This window comes from Pleurodeles waltl, chromosome 5 (genome assembly GCF_031143425.1).
Source record: "Pleurodeles waltl isolate 20211129_DDA chromosome 5, aPleWal1.hap1.20221129, whole genome shotgun sequence".
Lineage (NCBI taxonomy): Eukaryota > Metazoa > Chordata > Amphibia > Caudata > Salamandridae > Pleurodeles > Pleurodeles waltl.
Window position 1 is genome coordinate 1,055,542,088 of NC_090444.1, and position 21,858 is coordinate 1,055,563,945.

General features: G+C 41.9%; 1 protein-coding gene across 16 annotated transcripts in view; it reads right to left on the reverse strand.

Annotated features, from left to right (window-relative positions):
- Positions 1-21,858, reverse strand: part of EYA4 (EYA transcriptional coactivator and phosphatase 4) — a 614,551-nt gene that overhangs the window by 253,808 nt on the left and 338,885 nt on the right. For all 16 annotated transcript variants that reach the window (XM_069235264.1, XM_069235265.1, XM_069235270.1 and 13 more), the window contains one exon: positions 6,248-6,297. In XM_069235264.1, coding sequence (XP_069091365.1) covers positions 6,248-6,297 — 50 coding nt within the window. The remainder of the gene's footprint in view (positions 1-6,247; positions 6,298-21,858) is intronic.

A 21,858-nucleotide genomic window follows, 5' to 3' on the forward strand; every position in this document is an offset into this window, starting at 1 on the left:
GAAAGATGATTGGCTGGCTGAAGAAGCAATGAAATACAACACAAAAAATGTGTTTTGTCTATAATAGTGTGTGTTCCTAGAGTAAGTTACCTCACTCAGCCACTTTTCTCACTGCCTTGTACCATGTTACTCTAAGACTCTACTGAACTTATTGAACCTCTCTTCATGAGAAGTTCTGTTTTGACTGAATATTGAATTACTGAACTGATTTTTTATGATGAAGCTTCATGCTTATGATCTCTCCCTTAAACTCAGAACTCTTTATAGATTTCTAACTCACACCTTTATTCATTATTATTTCTAGAATAGGGATTCTTTCCTTTATGGAATGCGCTTAATGCATTTATTATGTCTTGATTACTTCTTTTGATTACTTTATTTTTTGTATTCCCTGGCATCTAGTAGACTTTCTGTCCCCCGGGTGTGGATCGGGGGTAATTGCCCAATCTGCCCACTGGTGGGCAGAACAACTTTGGCCCCATTTATCTGAGGTGGGGGTATGGCCATACCCCCAACCTCTTATTTTGAAAAAAAAAATCTTCACTGATCTCTGGTGGGCTCTCTGCCCCACCCCACCCCCCCCTTGGGGGCCGATGGGCCATCCAAAAATAGGCCAATCTACCCCCAAGGGGGGCAGTTATAGCCAACAGTAATGTGCCCACATGGGGAGAGACCATTGACCAAGGGGCTGCCCCCCCAAACAAAACACACACATACACACACACCAATCCATGGTGTCTAGAGGTTTCTGCCCCCTTTGGGTGCAGATTGGCCTAACAACAATAGGCCGATGAAATGGCCTAAATACAATTTGCCCCCCAGGGGAGCGACCCTTGCCTAAGGGGTCGCTCCCCATACATAAAAACATAAAGTAAATAAAAAAAATATATATATCCCTGGTGTCTAGAGGTTTCTGCCACCCCGGGGGCAGATCTGCCTAATTATATTAGGCTGATCTGCCCCCGGGGGGTGCTGAAAAGGCCTAAAAATATTTTGCCCCCCCCTGCGGAGTGGCCCTTGCCAAAAGGTCTGCTTCCCTTATGCGTAAAAATAAATTTAAAAAAATCCCCTGGTGTCTCGTGGTTTCTGACCCCCCTAGGGGAAGATCGGCCTAATTATATTACGCCGATCTGCCCCCGGGGGGGCAGAAATGGCCAAAAAATAATTTGGTCCCCCCCGGAATCGACTCTTGCCTAAAGGCTCGCAGATCGGCCTAATAATTTTAGGCCGATCTGCCCTCGGGGGGGGGCAGAAATGGCCTAAAAATCATTTGACCCCCTGGGGAGCAGCCCTTGCCCAAGGAGCCGCTCCCCTTATGCACAAATACGGGGAAAAAAATCCCTGGTGTCTAGTGGTTTCTGTCCCACCGTGGGCAGATCGCAAGGCCGATCTGCCCCTGGAGGGGAGGGGGCAGAAATGGCCTAGTAATAATTTGCCCCATCGCATCGCGATCAGGCAGCAGAAATGCTTAGAGAGATATGAAAGGAGAGGAAAGGCCTTTCCTCTCCTTTCATGCCTCTCTGCCCCCTCCACGTGATCGGAGGAGAAATGCTATTGCATTTCTCCTTCGATGGGGGGGGGGGAGTAGGCCTTGGATGAGGCCAGTGCGTGAAAGTGCGCCAACGTCATCAGATGCCACGGGGGCGGGGTTGGAAGGGGAAGCGATTCCCCTTCCATCTCTGCCCAGGGGAGGGGGGTGCTCGGCCAGCGCTCCCCCGGGGGCCATAGCAGGACAATCTGGTCTCATCCTGGGCACCGGTTGCACGGTGCCGTGGGCGAGACCAGCTAGTCCGGGGCACCCTTGGGGTTAAAGCAAATGATCCTCAAGTCATATTGTCATTACCAATAAGCCAGGCCCTCTCAGCTCCAGATTGAGACATTTGCAGGGGTATGGTGTTGTTCCGTAAAACAAAGAAATCATGTGTTGACCCAGGAAAGTGGGTGCACACACTTGAGATGTACAAATCCGGTAAGCAAACAACTTGCACATTGATGGAATGGAAGTTCTTCTGATTGTGGCAGACCTGCTTCCTTGCATGTGGTGGCAACAAGGCAGTAGGTTTTCTATCTATTGCTCCAATCACATGTGGTAGGCCATCCAAAGCATAAAATTCTCCCTTCAAAGTGGCCAAATCTTGTTGTCGAGGGAACTGGATGTAGCTGATGATGTGTCTCAGCATTGAAGAAAGGACTTCTTGTAGCACACCACTGAAGGTTGGTTGTGACATGCCTCCAGGTACTGCCGCAGTGTATTGTAAGAGTACTGAAAAGAGCCAGTGGCCACAAAATGAAATACTGTCATGAGTCACTGTTTGTTTTATTACTACTGTATTCCTACTGTGATGCAGGTGATTAGGCTTAGGCAGATGACACAAATCCATGACAGTTTCCCTATTTAAGTGAAACGTTTTACTAACATCCCTTTCCTCCATGATGGAAAAGTCTGGAAATGGCTAACAACCTGAGGCCGTCACCTCATTCCAATGCCAGGGTTCAAATGTCTGCATGTGTGGAAAAGAAAATATCAGCTTAAATGGTAGCACCATACTTTGATAATCAACACACATCTTATGTCTTGGTAACATTAGGACTCTCATTGTGCCATAGATGTACATATAATGTTATCAAATTATGTTTTACTTAAAACATTTCTACATGTCTAATTTCTTTAATTATGTGCAAATCGCACATTTGAAATGTATTATTTGCATGTAACTTTTTTTTATAATTTTTTTTTTCCAAAATACTATTCATGGAGGTATTACTTCCCCCGCAACACTATTGATGCCAAACACAGTCATGGTTCACGTTGTAATGCGTCAATTCTTGCCATAAACAGTGTAGTTCATATCTAACATTTGTTTAGACACTAGCCTCCATTTTCAGGGTTGGTGACGCACTAACAATTAAAAAATACACAGCCTCACAACCTAAAGCTGAAGTTACTGACCTTTGGGAGCCAGGATGCCAGGCAAAGCAGGTGGCAGGGGCCCTGCCTTCTTCCCTGAGGAACTAGAACTCCTCACCAGGAAGTTCCTGTCCCTTTACACCCAGCTGTATGGGAATCCAAAGGAACAGGTACATGTTTGAGTGGGAAATGTTTGCCAAAGTAACTTGTTTCCTCTTTATCCACAGGCATTTGGTTCCCTTTTGTTCATGAGTTAAGTGTTGTGATCGGAAGGTAGTGGACTGCATGATTTAGCTGGGTACAATGTTTTTGTTTGAGGATGTTAGAAATGTCTGTGCATTGAAATGAAAAGTCCCCTGTAAGAATTAGCTGAGTTTTCAGTGCCTGTTGCTCATAATTCCAGATTTCATGCAACAAAATGCAGGCCCCTGCTTCCAGTGGCTAGTAGGCACTGTACCACCAGTTTAAGTGGAAACATCCAGCCCAGGTAAAAATTGTGGAAATCTACATTCCAAGTAGAATCTTTAAAGTAATGGAGCTGTCCGATGCTTAATGTACAGGCAATATTTTGGATTTGGGTATCTTTGTTTTAAATATGTTGTGGTGCCACATATGGGGAAAGGTATTTCCTGTGCTGCCAGTCTAAATGACACAGGCTCTCAATTAGCCATATACATGTGTCCCATTACTACACACACTTATTCATACAACTCTCAAGACCAAGCTCTCACTGACAAAAAGCAGCCCGCCCACTCTGCCTTTAGCCACTGTATGTGGTGCAACCCATAGTAACGGACTCTTAGAAGGTTAGGCATGAATAAAATGTAGATGTGTGTGTGGTTATGTTTAAATAATGTACAGGTTGTTTAGCCTTTAGTAACTCACAATGAGTTGGACTAATGTGGAGTGGGTCTCACTACATGACACGTTTCCTATCCCGGACTTAAATGGTGTTTGTGTCCTGTATTTATAACATGAGGAAAAGAATGTTGAAACTACTCCACAGATCAAATTTCTTATGATCTTTGAAACATTTGTAGATACTCTGTACTGACTGTTCTGGGAATGCAAGTAAGAGCTGCTACGAAATTGTTTGACTGCACTACAGACTAACGTAATTGCTCAAAACCTCTTTTGTTGTTATTTGTTCTCACCCATAAAGGTCAACACCCATCAGAAGTGTGATTTGTGCAAGGACATAGTGAAGAAGGAGCGGACCCCAGGGACCTTTATGCACTGCAGCCTGCATTGCAGGGAGAGGTAGGAGGACCTCCAACGCTGGACCAGGAAGTCAGCAGAAGTCCGCCTCTGCCTCCCAATGAGGTAAGTGAATGCGCCGCAGCCTGAACCCTCTAATGGCCTGCATCCTTGTGGTGGCCTACCCGGAGCTTCATGGGCAGTTGAGGGCTCAACAGTAGCATCAAGGGGGTGAGTTACTGTATGTAGCTAATCTTGTTGTTTAACCTTTTTTATTTACAGCAATGTTTTTTTGTCATCAACATGATGGGTGTAAGTTTTTCAGACAGTGTCTGATGCGGTGTTTGCAATAAAGTTTTGCGCTAATGTTTGTCACTGGATTTCTCATTACAAGCAAGTACGTGTTTGAGCAGATACAGGGCAGCATGCGAAAAAAGGGGTACCTGCATTGTCTTCATGTCATGAGGGACATTTGTACTATACGTGCCCCATTTGAGGATTAGGTCAGCTGTGATGCTCCATCACAGATGTGAGTAGCTAATGTAGGCCCTATTACTGGTGACATTAACACTTGTGAGACAGTTGCTGTTTCAGAGTTTACATTGGTAAGTTGGTACAATCACCAAAGCACTGGAAACGTGTACAATGGCATCATTCTTTCTCTGAAATTTGTTAGAAAATGTTTCAATAGCAAAATTCAATTCATTTAATGTAGACAGCAGCAGATTGTCATGAATCCTCAGTTCTTCCCAAATGACCATGTAAGCCAGCCTCTGTCAAACAAAATGAATTTTAATGCCAAAGTGCATTGATTGAAATAGACAGGAATGTGTCTACATTGCTGATAGAGTTATGCATACCCCAAATGACATTTAAATGTATTTAGTTATGTCCAGATGGGAAAACAATGATGGTGAGCAAAGTGATACCTGAAATGACAATTGCAGATGGAAGGTTGCATCACATAGATGTTTGAGTATCCCATCTTGATGAGTCAATATCAGGCCCAACATGTCTCTTTTGGTTATGTTGAAAAGTTTTTGCTCTGTACTGAAGGGGTTTAGGGATGTATTCAGGCCTAGGTGTTTACTAATGCTGTCAAAACTATTTGCCGTGCATCCCCAAGGAGGACCTAATGTTTGCCCTGGCCCTGACTCCTTCCTCATCCTAGACCACCCCACCCAAACGTACTCCTTCCACACTGCACACATACTATACCACTGGATGCACGCTAGCTTGGCTGATGAGGGTGAACTGGTCCAGGATTCTTCTTTCCAGCCCAGGGAGGACATGGCCTGGCAGTTCAGGCTGGACTGTTCCCATGGGGAGCAGGACCAAAAATGATTTGCATTTGGCTAGGTTTAAACTGAGGTGGCATGGTGAGCAAAAAAACAATGGATTAAACCCAGATCGGTGAATGGAGGTGTTTGATTTGTTCCGCATTCCACTATTATCTGTTCTTTTTGCTTTTGTCGCTCTAAGTGGGAAGAGTATGCCCAGATGCGAGTCCCTTGCTCACTGTGCCACTAGATTCAAGCTAGCTTGACTGATGAGGAAAGGGTAAAACCCAGAAACAGGTCCAGGGATGTCTGTTTCCGGTCCAGGGGAGGACCTGGCCTGGCAGGTCAGCTGGACTGTTCCTATGGGGAGCAGGATCAAGATGGAGTTGCATTTGGCTGAGTCCAAACTGGGATGGCAAAGTGAAACAGAGAAAGAGGGAAAATGACTAACTTCAAAATGAAGTACAAGGCCAACAATATAAAATGTTCACAAGATTCGTTCTTCAAAATCAATACACAGCTGGCGGATTTGGAAAGGGTATGAAAAATGTCTGTAATTAAGAATGTATGTTCAATTACATTTTTTGAGGCGTGGAGAACATTGTGTTTCCATGTCATGTGCAGCAAAGAGTGAAGACAACACACAACGTTTACCTCTTTAATCACATCTCCTGTTTTTTTTTTTTTTATTCTGCTGGAGCCATTTAACAATATTTTTCAGTAGTGTTTACCATGCCCATGCAAAAATGATGCAACATTTTCATTGGATACTATCTAGAATATACTCCATGAATCCAGAATATTTTTTCTTCAAATGTTATCTATCCACACGGAAGTCAGAGAATATTTTATATTTGTTTACCTGGAGTTTTGAGGCTCTGAAACATCTGATTCTGTGCAAGTTTTCTTTACCTTTAAAAAAGAAAAATAAGCCCAGTTAACTCGAATATGTAGAACACTTCCTTAAATCGTAGTCCAAACTAATTTTCAGTGCATTTATAAATCGAGTTTTACTATTCACGTTCACTGTAAGCAATTCCCACTTTTTCCAGCAGCCGTATGGGAGTTACACAGTAGGTTTCATTATTATCACATGAACAGCTGCCAAAGACACTTACCAAGACCGCATTAGTATGTAAAATGCTTGGCTCGATGGCTTGGGAAAAGTCCAACCGAGGTAACAAAGAAACCAAAGAGCAGGGCCTTCCATTTAAAAAACTAAAATCACGCCGTTCTCGGCCAAGTAGAGAAATGCGTTCCCCACTGGTACAGCTTCTGTTTCCTGTGCCTTAATAAACTCCAGACGCACGTGCAAGAGCTGGGTTAAGGATATAGTTAATAATAAATAGTTTTTTATGCCATTCATTGGGGGGAGAGGGATTCACTACGGATTCAAAACACCACTTATACCTTCAAGTTAGAGCCAATGAGCATAAACTGTTAACTAGTTAATTAATACTAGTTTATTAATACAAATCCTATATTGATACAATGAGTCATTGTTGCTCTACACTCGGGTACATCTTAAGGATTTTGGGGGCCCTGGAGCAAACATATTTTGGGGGCCCTGTTTATGATCCAATTTCAGCTCTTTTATGCCCTCTTTGGCCAGGTCACTGACAGTGCACATGCACACTCGTCCAAATTATTATGTGTTTACATCTGATATTAAGGGATAGTGACTGTTTTCAATATTGTATTACAGCAGCTGCTCACTAATATTACTAAAAAATAATCTCCGTGCACACTCCCATTTCTCATAAGTGAGGTCCTGTTTTAAGCTAAAGAGCGTTTTTATGGATGTTGCATGAAACATAAACACAACATTTCTCTGCAAAATGTCAGTAACAGATTCTCACACATCAAGCACATTAAAAATAAATGAAAGGAAAACGGCATTTAAAACAATACGTTTAAGAATTATTCAAAGTCATCAGGGCAAGATTGCAGATCAGAGCTGGCCCTATCTGTGTAGCCCCCTGAAAGGCTGGTTCCATGGGCCAGTGCCCACTTTGGCTATGCCTTAAAACATCTCTGTCTACACTGTAATGGCTACGAGTTAAAGTCAACAATGTGTATTCTAAAAGTTTAGCAAAAATGATCATGATTTGAGGAATATCTGTTTTTTAAGCATTTATCAAGAACACTTAGAAGCAGCGAACACCTCCATGGTGACCTTTAACATTGAAAACAAGATGGCACGATGACAGTGGGTTATCGAGTTAAAAATCAAGCTCTGAGAGCATTGCGAAAGGCTAGGTGAGGTTTAATATTCAGGTTGTCTGGGGGAAAAAGTACCAGAGACGAGAGGTCAAACTAATATAAACTGAAGAATACCACCCAACTATCAACACCCAACTATCAATATCTCACAATAGCCCACAATCATCACCTGGTTGGATCAAGTGATTATTCACACAATTATCATTATTGGACTACACTTATCACCAGACTACAGACTTATCAACTTAGTAAGATCACTCTACTAGACTATAACCAGCAGCCTATTCCTGGCAGCTATTCTCAGCTTGCTACTCTCGCCAGGCTGGACTACCATATGTAGTCGACTATCATGAGCTGACTGGACTATCACGGAATGTGTAAACTATTATCAGCAGACTCCTATGCATCACTGAATGCTGCTAAGATCAAACAGTAATGGTTGGTGGGAAATTGACATGAAATATCTCCACAACACTTAATAACAGCATGCATATGTACCATTAGCAACTGCACGTGCTTGGTAGCACACAATCTTCTTCATTCTTTCTACATTAATTTTATTTTGTACTAGTCAAGAAGCTTCAATGCCCCTCTCACAACTACCCATCCTATTTGCAATCTCTCAATTACCCAAGTTTCTCCACAAGCATTTTTTTTTGTTTAAATAAGAATGCTGATGAGAACTTGGTGCTTCTACATTTAACACAGGCTTAGTCTTATAGGCTCAGCTATGGGCTGAACACAGGTCCAACATAGCTTAGTCATGTACACCACATGCGATTTATTTACAAAGTATACGAAATTGAAGAACTACAATAAACATTGCTGCATGTGACCTACTTTCTGGTGTTAAGGTCTTCAAAAACATGCTGTGCTTAGAACTCAAATAATAGGGATGGTTTGGACCGTATCCAGAGAAACAGATTTGAAACACCCCGAGAATCTCTTTTGGTGTCAGACGCAATTAATTTTAATGAAGTCACTAACAGTATAATGTGGGCAAGTCATGAGCTATTTACATCACAGTGAATCTTGCTATGAGGAGGACACAAAGCTAATCACTAGATCCCCAGTTTCAGCAATACCATGAACAGAAAAAAAATCTTGCTAAAAAAACATTAATTACCTGAACCACCAAATGTAAAAATCAATAAATTAACTTTAAAGTTTTGAAATGAAAGCAAAAGTGATCTTTTTATCTGTCGTCGCACAGCAAAGCACTCTACTATCTCGAAAAGCTTGGTTTCAAAACGAAAACCATCAAGGACTTCAATCAAAAATGGTATTTGTTCACTGTGACATGTTAATAGTATACAGAAAAATGCATGTATTCATTTGGTTATTTACATATTGGCTTGGTATCACTTCGGAGTACTTCTGAAGACAGGTGAAAGAGATCGGATGAGCACCATATTGCCTGTTTCCCTTCCTTAAACGTGGGTGGCCAGTTTCTGTGAGTGGGCTCAAGTAACACACCTGAAAATGTGTGTTCTGTGGTGCCTAAGAATGGAACAAAGTGCATACTCAATTAGTGATCAGAAAGATGCTTATGGGAGTGGGGTTGTATATGTGGGCATGGGGATAATCCAAGGCTAAGATTGTTCACTGTAGTCAATCCCATGTCATTGTTATAGGAAAGGGGGATTACTCATGGAGATCCAGGAGTCATACATTTCAAGGGGAAACGTTTGGGATCCTATGAAGCACAGTTTAAGATTAATAGTAGATGTGTGTTTCTTCTGTGAAACCGATCCATAATTATTTCCCGCCTTCACAAAAACTTCTTTTATGAGGCTTACTGGGAACTTTTGTGTAACAATCATGAATAAAAAAATGAAAATATGGTACATGACAAGTAAATTCAAATTTCACCCAAAAGCTAGGCATAATTCCATTCTGTTTGTGCCAGGCGCAACATACCTTCACCCTTCTGTACCCCAAGAATTTCATTAAAGGTGATGGAAAAATGGATAATAGCATTTTTCATTTAGTGTGCAGTAGAGAATATATTTACATCAAATGAAACGCTTTGAAAACTGTATAATGATTGAAACCTTGTACAACCTGCTCTCATGTCTACACAGGCACAATCTACTCTGTTACGACACCACCCTTAAAGCTTTTTTACACATACAAACATTTTCTTATCAAGCCCGGAGTCAGAGTCCAAGGGATACTGGTATCATGTGGACCATGGAGTACTGTGCTTCAAGATATTTAAGTACTTCAGATACACATGAGCCGGCACCTGCCCAGTCTCTTTAAAACAGGCCAGCTTTGCCATACTGCACAATATTTCCAGTAGGGTGTTTGGCCTGTCAAACAAAACTTCTAAGGCACATGAATTAGTGGGGAATGTGGTAAATTTACATTTACAGGTCTTTCGTGCTGCATTTTCTACACAATGGTTCTGCGTTGCATCAACCAATTTTCAGTAAAAAAACAACTCACTGCAAGGATAGTGTGCACATATTGGACTCGTGAAAAGTACAGCTTTACCTCTAAAATCTACTACTCATGGAGGGAGTGTTTAGACATGTATGGCTTCAGAGGTAAAGCAAGGACAAATACCTTTCCTGATATAATAGTATTTAGGGGTTGTGTAGGGTTAACACAGTATAGCATACTGTAGGAGACCAATAAGACCAGTAGACAATCAGGCCAGGAATATTAGTATCTTTGTAAATGTTCATATTAATGTAAACTAAGTACATGAAAGCTATAACAACCATACTATGCCATACCAAAATATAAGACTGCACTGATGCAACTACAACTCCTAACAAAAGTGATTAAAACAATATAAATGTTATACATAGACAGCTGGTTTGTAAAATGAAAGTTTCAAGAAGCAAGCAGTTAATTTCTACTGCAGTACTTAAAGGTTCAGTACAGAATCATTGTGACATAATTTTCACTGGAATAACACATTTTTAAACTTCCATGCGCATTGTGCCCAAGCTCGCCTGGGATGTTGGGATAATGCATATCGTACTACTGGGATGCCATGTTCTGGATCTGACATCCTGCTCACTATATTTCTTATTAAGCAGTATGGTGACGGTACAATAATGCAGAGCGGGTAATATTGACAATAACATAGTCTTTCTTGGTAAGGAATTCCCTGCTGTTGGCCAGACAAAAATGTCAATAGTAAGATACCTAACCAAACTAAGTATATGTTATCTTGGGCCAACAAATAGACAAACACCACTCAACTCAATGTCAGAACCGAAGGCTTCGGATTATGCTTCTCTCTCTTTACTGCACAGAACACAGCAGCCAATGAAATATATTAAACACAAAAACTACTTCTCCCAAGATCCCCATTAGTCCGTATCACTATCCAATTGTATGTCATCACCATATATATATATATGCCCATGCAACAAAGTCCTTCCTCTTTCTTTGCTGCTTGCAGCCCGAGATAAGTGTTTCATTCCTTTTCATAAGGTATTATACTGTGTGTGTTTATATATGTTCACTGGCAGCATGGAGCGGTAGCGGGACTCAAACCCGACATGCTGCTGTGCCTGTTCTTCCGTCTGCGCGCACGCGATCTGCTTTAGGCATTTTGGGGAGTCGGATTGCTCGCAGAACGACTTGAGCATTGTGTTATTTATTTCGAAAGTGAGCTTTGCTCCAAAGCAGGTTGATCAGCCAATTTCGGCACATGTGGCACTGCGCGCTTAGGCACGCCTTCAGGCGACCGCTGGAGTAAGAGGACATAGTCCTCTTTCTATTTCTAGTGCTGTGCATGCATTCGGACGATTTGCTCTGTATTTCGAGGGTGTCGTCCCAAGCGCATCGTGTGCTACAGTCTACTGATTTTTCCCAAAAGGGTGCAAAAACAGTGCAGTGCTTTGCCCTATGGGTAAATAAGCAGGTGCTCCCTCCACATATATTTAGTGCGGTCTTATCCTTCATGCACCTGGTGCTTATAATAATTGCTTGACCTGATGGGTTGCCCCCTTGAAATCCTCCATTTCTATTAATCTTAACAATGACGTACTACGCCAATAAGGAAGAATATTATCAGGAATTCCCTGAAGTGAATGAAGACCATAATATGGAGGAGAGACTAGTTGAGGTACTGGGCAATCGTGCAGGACTCGGTGAATCAGGCTCTAATTAAGGCTTCAACACCTTTAGCTCACCCCTTGAAGAGACATGGTCATCACTAACTCAGGGGACAGACCCCTAATTCAAATGTGTCTAGAGATGGCCTGACATCTGATTCGGGCTTTGCCCGGAGAGCCTCTCTTGGTCCTGCATCATAAGCAGAGATTCTTGAGCAGATGGCTGCATCAGTGTTAAAAGCCCATGAATATGGTTCCTTCACTTCATTGGGAGCCTCAGACTCAGCCCCAAGGCTCTCCACAGTCGCATTGGATGGCTCCCTGTCTACCTCTTCCCACTCCTTTGATTTGGATCAAGCGCAAGATGACCTCAAGAATCGGGTAAGCGCAAATGCAAATCCCGGAACCTTGAGGATGATAATCAGACTCAACGTACTTTATCTTTTGACCCAGAAACCATTATCCACCATCAATCCACTGAATGGGTGCCCTGTGGTGAGGTAGCACACTATGTGCAGGACAGACAACATTAAGGATTTGATCGGGATGTCCATAGTACCTTGCACTCCGAATGCCCACGTCCCTCACTATTGGGCAAGGTGGAGAAAACGCCCGAGTTGGACCCGAACTTAGCGACATTTATTAAAATATTCACAAAGGATCCCAAGAAGGATCTGGACCAGGCATGGAAGGGCTACCAGGACAAGATGCTTGACATTTCCAGTCCCCTCACGAAAATCCTAGAACTCGCAGTGCAGGCGAAGGAATCTAGTTTGCCATTAGACCCGGATACGATTTTGGAGTGGGCTCAGTGAGCCATATGCCTGTTAGGCAATGCCAACTGTGTGATGCCTACAAAGTGTAGACGATCTTTCCTCATCATGCGAACTGACCGGGAGCTGGCACTCAACGAAGCCGGACCTTGGCAAATGGAATGGTGTTCAGGGATAAATTTGTTAAAGACTTGGGAAAGTATGTGGCCTCCTTTTCTGCCTTAGACAAGGCCCGAATTTCGATGAAGATGATGTTTAGTGGGGGCCTATTTGACATCGCTGGGCGCTTCAGGGGCCGTGCGCAAGGCCGTGGATATTACCAGGCCTCAGGAGGCTATTCACAAAGAGGACGAGGTGGCACCTATGCCGCATCTGGATTCTACCCCTCCAGATCTAGAAGGGGTCGTGGCAGAGGCTTCCGAGGCAGTATCTGAGGTGGTTTCAATGCATCAGATGGCACTACAGCAGGTGATAATAATTTCGTTTTCAAAAATAATTAGTGGGGGGGAGGCTAAGGTGGCATACACATGCTTGGGAGAGTATGTCTCAGGATCTGTGAATCTTGCAAACTGTTCAGGGGTTCAGGCTGAAAATGTACTTCTCTCCCTAACAAACCAAACCTCCTCCAGCTGTACTTTTTTCTCTAAAAGACATCAATTTCTATAACTGTGTCCAAAGAAAGGCAACTTCAGAATGTATCCTCAGAAGCACCCAAAACGCCAATGGAAAAAATGATTAGCACATTTTTCAAGGAGTAAAAAGTGCATTCTCCATCCAGCAGGTTAGTGTGGTCTTTTCGGTAAATGGATGAGTAACAGTGAAAAGGTATTCCCCACAATCAATAACTCTCAGCAACAGGCAATTCCCTATTTCTCTGACCCAAGCAATGCAGCAGAGATGACTTTCACTGTGTATGTTTCCGTGACCCTGAAGCATTGTTAAAGTCAAGTTGTTTTCTTTTAAACAGACACTAGTAACAGTAACATTCTTTACAGCCAGATATTACATAAAACCCTACTTCCAGGGTTCACATGACAGGCCACAGAAAGGGTATCCTCACATGATCAAATGCACCAAATTCAGTTATACAGTACAAAATAGAAGCAACTGTCGTCTGGAGTTAATTTTGTGGGTAAGGGCATAATAGTACTATTTTTGTACAGGGAAGTATAATACATCAGGTAGTATATTCTATATAATTTACCGGATTCACAGAACTTTGTTTTTATATAATTGAACAAGCGTAATGATAATTTATTGCAAACACTTAACTGTATATTTTAATTCCATGATGATGCAAGTGTCTTGAATTAAAGCGAGCAAATGTCCATAGCCATGAATAGAAAGGCAAAAATATTTTAGGCGTGAAGTAGGAGGTTTAAAACCGAGAAAGGTAAAGAAACCTTTGTTGCTAAACATCTTTGATTCAACAACTACGTACAGAATCAGAAGCCCGAGGAGGACAGGTGTATATAAAGGTTTGTGGACAGTGCTATCGCCCAATTGAATATGTCCGTATAGGGCATTATAGACCCTCTCACAACAATGGCCCTTTGAAAAAGGTCGATAAAAGTGCAAGGTAAGCGTGTATCAAGGGAGCAGGGCATAGAACAAATTAGCAACATTCCGAGCCAGAGGGCCGAGCTACCTCGCATGTAGTCATCTCTTGTAAATCATATCTCAAACCGGCCCTGGGTAACAAGCCCTAAGGAATATTCTGTTGACAAGGCTGTTAACCCTGCTATATGGGAATACCGGTCCCACTGGAAGAACATTCCCACTGGCCAAGGGGAATGCAGGTTGTGCCAATTTCATTCTGAATCGGCCGCGCACGTTGTTTGCTGTTGCCCCGCACTGCTTCATCAGAGGTGACTATACTTGAGAACCATCTTCTTGCAAAATGGGATAAGAACAAGTAAAGAGGCGCTGGCTACAACAGGCAGCCCAATGGACTTATCACGGAGTGGGAAGTTTTTTGCTGGGGCTGGAAGGCGCCTATGTAGTGTCCACCAGAAAAGGGGGACGGAAGCCTAAATGTGCTCAGTTTCATTAATGGAAAGTGCAAACAATCTGATGCCGCACGGGGAACGTGCTCCACATTTAACGCTTTCCATGTTGACAAAGTACTTAACCATCTGGTCTCAGATTGCAGCAGGAGTTCCCCTCCAAGGGCACCATGCTTTTTAACACCACGCATGCGCCCCACGACAAAGCAGCGTGCACTTTAATGCAGTATATTCACAAAGGGCTTGCCCATAAAGTCTTAGATTGCAGAAGGAGTTTTCCACCTTAACATTGTGCATGTTTTCATACACCAGGCACTCTGCTCTTTAATATTATGCCTGTTTACATAAGAATCCGCATGTGGCACTTCGGTAAACATTTTGCTGAGCCAGCAGGGGCTTCAAGATGAGAGAGAGCAGTTACCTTAAGGCACATCGCATTCTATTGCTTGAGCACCAGTATGCAGCACTTTATCTATCAGCTTGTTTGCACTTCATTGCCATGTCAGCGTGTAGATCTTGGTTTTCCACCGTCCACAGCCCGCTTTGCAATCGGAATGCATAATGAGGTGGGCATGGCTTGTGCATGCCTGATTTTCTTAGGAGGTTTACTGTCAGTTTTATCTTTTGTTTTAATCTTCATGTGGGCCCCACTTTTAATATTTAATTGCTGGCATTGTTTTGAGCTCCTGAGCTGTTTGCTCCACGGCTATGCATGTTTTTAGTGTTTTTATCCTTAAATGTGTTTTTAATGATTTTTTGTAATCACACAATAATGGAGATGATGACAGGTGTATATCACACCACCTTTTTGACTTTATTAGTGTTTAGGAAGAATTCCCCTCCGATAGAATTCCATTTGCATGTGTGCAAGAAAAAACCTAATGGGAGACATGTGCGTAATAGTAGGGATTCGGTTTAAGCATTGTAGCTGGAAAAAACACATTTTTTATATATTGGATCACTGCTTTAAGTTGATGAGTTACATCGAAGTCGTTCACGTTAATGGAAAACACCACGACTGAGGGCAATTTATCGTGTGAAACATTGGTTAAAATGTTTCCGAAAGACCAGCATGCTTTATCCCAAAGTGGCATTACAGCTGTTACAGAAGGCAAGGTGTGTTCATTGGTTAACAACAAGCTTTGATCTAAGGGGTTGCAGCTGTTTTTCGACCGACTCCCATTAAAAGAACACTGCAAGTGCACTTCATTTTCACAAGGGATATGAAGAGGCTCCATTATAGGACCAGAAAAGATCGTAATTTATTAAATTTGTCAGTCGTTAGCTGTCCTTAGAATTGACATTAGGGAAAATAGGGAAGATTACAGAAACTATCAGTCCTAACCTGCGAATGTGACACAGCACATTAGACCAAATATCTAAGATGCAGGTAGCGAAACAGATATGCTAAAGTTGGCTACTGTGGTGCTTCCAACGCCATTAGATAACAAGTTACACGACGTACAAATTAAAACAAAGCACACTTAGGTGAACATCTCTCTCACATCTAACACAATGCAAACTTAACAAGTTGTGGACTTATCGCTCCAACATTTGCTCATGATGGTTTATTAGCACATCACATGTGCAAAAAACATTAGCCACACAAGATGTGAAACACCGATACTACACACAGAAATGTACTAGAAGATACCAAAGCATTTACTCACTGCATGCAGCTGGTTACTTTGGAATGAACATTCTACAACATCCCATACAGTCCAGATATGCTAGTCAGCCAGCAATCACATCACATCACAGCACAACCCAAACACAACAGAAAATGTTTGGTGAACATGTCCAACACAGTTCAGGTCCACCACAGAGGCACCAACATCACATACCGACTTACACTAACTACTGGGCAACAGACCAGCATTACAAACTCTCAATATGACCAATACAGCTCTTCTCTGCTCCTCCTCCTCCTCTCATTGCTCTTTCTTCATTCTAAAATGTCCCTACTCCAGCTATTTCAGCACCTGCCCCTCTTCTCATGACTCCATCTCCTATTCAAGCAAATAAAGTCTAGGATGATACCCATTCCAAATCTCTGTGCATTACCTCTGCCTCATGCTATGCCAAGGCCTGTCAACCTAACTGTGGTCTTGGCCGTGGTCACAACAAACTCATAGCATCTGCACACACTGACCCTACCTTGCCCACCACTTGCAGGTCTCCTAGTCTTCCCAAATCTCCAGGTGCATCTGAGTTGTGTGCATGCCTAGGCTTATCGTCTGTGCTTAACTGACTTGCTATAGAACAGCCTGGCTTGCTTGAAGATTGATTTGTTCCCCACCTGGAAATGCCTCCTTTTCACAAGAACTATATTCTAAATCAGTCTTTCTCCGAGTAGGTACCTTATTTCTCATCATTCAAAAAAGAACTAAAATAGCTTCTCCTTGTTCAACACCTCCCCCTTTCCCCTCGACCTCATTGGTGTTCTCCTGCTTACTTGTACTTGAAACCTCAACAGGTAGAGGTCTGTAATTAGGCCTACTTTGCCACTTCACCGCCCTTGATAGGACTGCCCACTTCCTCCTTTTCCCCCTATATCTTTGACTCAAATACTTCTTGATACAACTGTGCATACGTGTTTTCTTACTATTTTATTACTGTTTTCACTTCTGGCTCTATTATAGACCAGGTTTTAAGCTTTTCTTTGTGAATCGCTCTGATTTTCCTGGACCTTCGATGCGCTATTCAAAAATAATAAATACATTCTTGTAAATCACAACGCATCCTGTACAGTGCATGAAGAAACATGAAACAGCACACGACCTGGGAAATCCTGGTTGATTTCCAAAATGTTCATGTGCATGAAGAACACAAGGACAAAAAGTATTCTCCAACCCCAGACTGAAGGCTGTGCCAGCACAAACAAACAGCTGGTGTTTTTGTCTTGCTCTAAATAAGTCTGTTATTCAACCCACAGAAGCAAATCATTGTCTGGGTAGGTTAGCTTTAAAAGGGACATGGCACACCTATAATACACGTCCTAATTTCACAGTCACAAAGAAGTCTCTTGGAGGGAAGAGACCTATTCGGATTTGGCAATGTGGAAACTAAAACTCTACGGTCAAAATGTGCAAATCTGTCACTTTCTAGGGGAACCCGAGACCTAGTTCTGCTCGACAGAGGTGCATAACTCTCCCCACCCCCACGAAACACAAGAGAGCAACACACGGATGCAAAGTTAAAGTTGGTTAAACACGCCAACCCCATTTCCTGTGCAATACACGATAAACAGAAGTACAGATCCATCTTTCCCACGTCATTCAATCTTGATTTCCATAGCAAGTAGTTAAAATAAGTAAATTAGGGGGGGAAGTCTACAATAGTCTATCCGCCGATACGAGAACATTTGTACTCACCACGTAAAAACAACATAAATAAATGGCACTTCTAAAAAAAAAAAAAAAAAAAAAATGGATGTTCATTTTTTTGTATATTTTTTTTTGACAGGCAATCAGCAGGTAACGCCACGATGACATTTCTGCTGCTGGTTTCCTGGTGCAACACACTCCAAAATATCTGTATGCCATATACGCGTGAACGGACAGTACTAGTGCCCATGTTCTGCGATCAGATTGAACCTTCCTCTCTTCCGTGAATTAAATTAGGTCTCGGGGTTGATGTCTTGACCCCCTTCTTTATACCGGGCCCTGTTCGGCTCTTTCAGCTGCACTTTAGAAGCTTTGGGCAGCGGGCAGTGTCCATTAACCATCTGAGCACCTTATTGCCGGAACGCTTGGAGTGCAGCGTGGCATCTGTCAACACCGACATCTGTGTTTTCACTGGGGAAGAGCAGCAAACGCCAGATCTAAAAGTAGACGTTTTAACGGGACACGTTGTGCAAGTGTAGGGGGCACATTCTGCCAGGGTGTAACAGCTGCTGGAAGCGTCTGCCTACTGCGGAGGGGCTTCTCCAACACTCCTTATACTTACACAGCATAGGTGCCGCGTGCAAATCTTTGACTAGTAGGTTTGGAAAACACCCCCTTGATGGGGAATTTTGACACAGACCATTTTTTAGGCATTGGATGGTCCACAATACAAGATCGCAGAATCATTCAGCCATTTTGTTTACACGAGTAAAAATTCTGTCAGCTTTTTCCAACTTTGGTATTTGAAACGTCACCATTGACAGCCTCCGCCTTACTGAAAATAAATATAAACACTGGATGATTCGGGTTTTGTATTGTGTCCCATTAATACCCAAACGAATATTATACAGAGCATCTTTTTTTTCTGTGGAGCTTGTTGGCTGCATGTTATACTGTTTAGCAGAATGAAGCAACTGCCTGAAATCTGCTATTTTTATTAAAACTGGCGACAATTTCACCCTTTTAAAGGTGATTTTCATGCCGCTGTTTGACAATAAATCCAGTACCAAGGATACTGAGCAGTCAGTTAATGTATACAAGAGGCCTGTTCCTTCAACTGTTCTATCCCTGCATGAACATTTCGGACTGCAATTACTACGATGGAAACATTGGAATTTTTAAAAAATAACATCGGTTGGTCTCAACCTTGTCTGGTGCTAACAATCCCTTTTTAAAAAACAAACAAAAGCGTGGCTCACAGAAGAGCAAACAATACTTTTTTAACTGTCCATTTGTTACAGGAATGTACAAGTTGTGATATAAAGTTAGTTCTTGATATGGAAAAATCAGATGGCACAATGCAACCGAGACCAGTCTGCAGCGGCACGATACTCAATAAGGGCGGTACTACTACATCTTAGGCGAAACACTGACACTGACACTGAGCACTGCGTAACATATCCTTGAAAAAGAAACAAAGATAACAGCTCACTGAACATTGTCAGTATATACAAATGCACGTGACTTGTGGTGACAATGGCACCTTAGGAAACATTTGTTCTAGCTCTTTAGAGTTGGTCCCTCTCCCCGTCCCTACTAAAGGTTGTTGGACTGGCTCAGAACGTCTTAGTGTAGTTCTTCCTGGAATTCCTAATGTACCCCTTCACGGAATAGACAAGAACACCTATTTTTAGACTACAACACACTGTCAATGTGACAAGGTTCCAACACTGAAATCTATCTAATGTGAAACAAACAAGAACAGTCAATCACATAAAGCACGGTTTCTTTGTATTTGTATAAAGTAAACTCTCTCCATAGTGTAACCACTGCCTCATATGTTTATTTGTATGCATTTTTGTTTGGACTCCGGCCTGAGTCCAGCTTCCTTAAATGGCTGCCTCTACTTCCTGGTTGATGTGGTGGCAGCCAATCAGATCTCAACTTGAGATTTTCTGGGTCCACAAATCCTTCATGACATGATATACAATTTTGTTTGACCTTATTTCGCTAAAACTACTGAATGGATTTACACCAGAACACAAAAAGCACTCTTTCTTGACTAAGTTCTAGCTTTCTGTCAAACTAGGTGTACATCCATTCAGCAGTTTCGGCTGCAGCTGTGTCTAAAGATCCTAATGAGAAAACAAATGAGGGAAACATCATCTAGGAAACCCCCTCTGTTCTCAGCCCCTGCTTGACTATCACTTTCCATGTGCAAACTAGCCAAATCGTAGCATTTTTTGGAAAGTTTTGTGAAGATTCGACAAACAGTGTCAAAGTTACTAGCAACATAAAAAGGCATTTCCTATTTTAACAAGGTTCCAAATATAAAATCTATATCTATCTATATATTTACACAAAACAACAACATTACATGTTAATTACATTAACTTGAATTATAATAACACATTTAAATAACTAGACTTAATGTAATTCATAAACTAGGATTATTTAACATTTTAATCTTAATTTAATTAAATATGTGAACATTAAATTAAATATATGGTTCAAGCTATATATATATCTATATATATATATAGATATATATATTTTTTTAACTTTCATACTTTTTTTTTAAGGGTTGTACGGAGTTGAGTTTAAGGTTCAGGCATGGCTAGCACAAAGGGGTAGTAACGTTTTTTAGGGTTCAAGGATTCATGGTGTTTAAGGGCAGCAAGGAGTTTTTAGGCAGCATGGATGGGTGTGTGTAGGGTAGGAAGGCGTTTCTTGTGAGTCAGAGGTATGTAGTTTAAAATTACATTAAGTAACACAATTAAATATAATTAAACAAGTAATATACATTTTAATGACAACATTAGTTTGCTATTTACTAATTTTGGATTAAAATTTAATTATTGTAATTATTAAAAATACAGAAAATTATAGATTGTAACCTATTACATTTAAATAGATGAAATTGTCTATATATTAATATATATGTATTTTTACATGAACAATTCTAATTTGTGAATTAAAATTATATATATATATATAGATATATATATATATATACACACACACACACACACACACACACACACACACATATATACATTCACTGGAAAGAAAAGCTTCAACTAATTTAGTTAGGTGAATATGTTTGTGATAACATTAATGTTTTAAACTGGAAAAAACACAGAAATTCACCAGTTATAGTTAAAAGGTAATTTGGCACCAACTATAACTTGCGCCCCAACCATACATTGCTTCTGACCTCACATTACATTACTCATGACATGTTCTATGACATCATTTATGAAATCAATGATGACATCTCAAATGACATCACTGATGACATCATCCAATGAGTGTGCTAGTTTGTTTTATAGTTTATATAGTGGCGGGTAATTACAATATTACTTGCCTACCTAATTGTGTACTGCCTAGGTACAGCTAATGGATGTAAGTGTTTACAAAACACATCTGCTCCTAAATCACCATAAGTGTGAAAAGGTATTGAACACGCTATAAATCTTTGCATTCAAGAGTAACTCTGTGTGCAGTTGACAGTTGACTAGTGTTCGTTATGCTCCACACAAGTTTTATGTTTCTGCAGAAGTTTTTTTCAACAGGAATACTCTTTTACATACTGTACTGGGTGGACTCATTGGTACATTGATTCCCGCAAGGGGCGGAGCTGATCCTGAAAGCAGGAAACGGAAGAGAAGCAAGGAGACAGCGGTGTGCTGCGTGTGGAGTGCGGTGTGCTGAGGGTTTGGGGACTCAGAGGTCGGAGCCCTTCACTCCCCACTTGTTAGCCCTCTATTACCCCCACCACCTCCACTGGACTGTTTGCATGGGAGCAGGAAGGGCTGCTCCTATACCACGGTCCATCCAGCCGTTCTGCTGTGGGGACTCAAAGCCAGTGGTTCTGACCGAAGTGGCTGCGAAGTGGCGTGAATCCCTCCAGGTGAGCAAAGGAGCAGAGGAGTGGGAGAGGAGTGGAGGAGGAGTGGAGAAGGGTGAAAAGCAGACATTCCAGCAGAAAGACCAGCAGAAACACCAGCACCGGGCATCAGGCTCAGGGTTCCAGGAAGCAGCCTCCCTTCCCCCGTGCCAACGA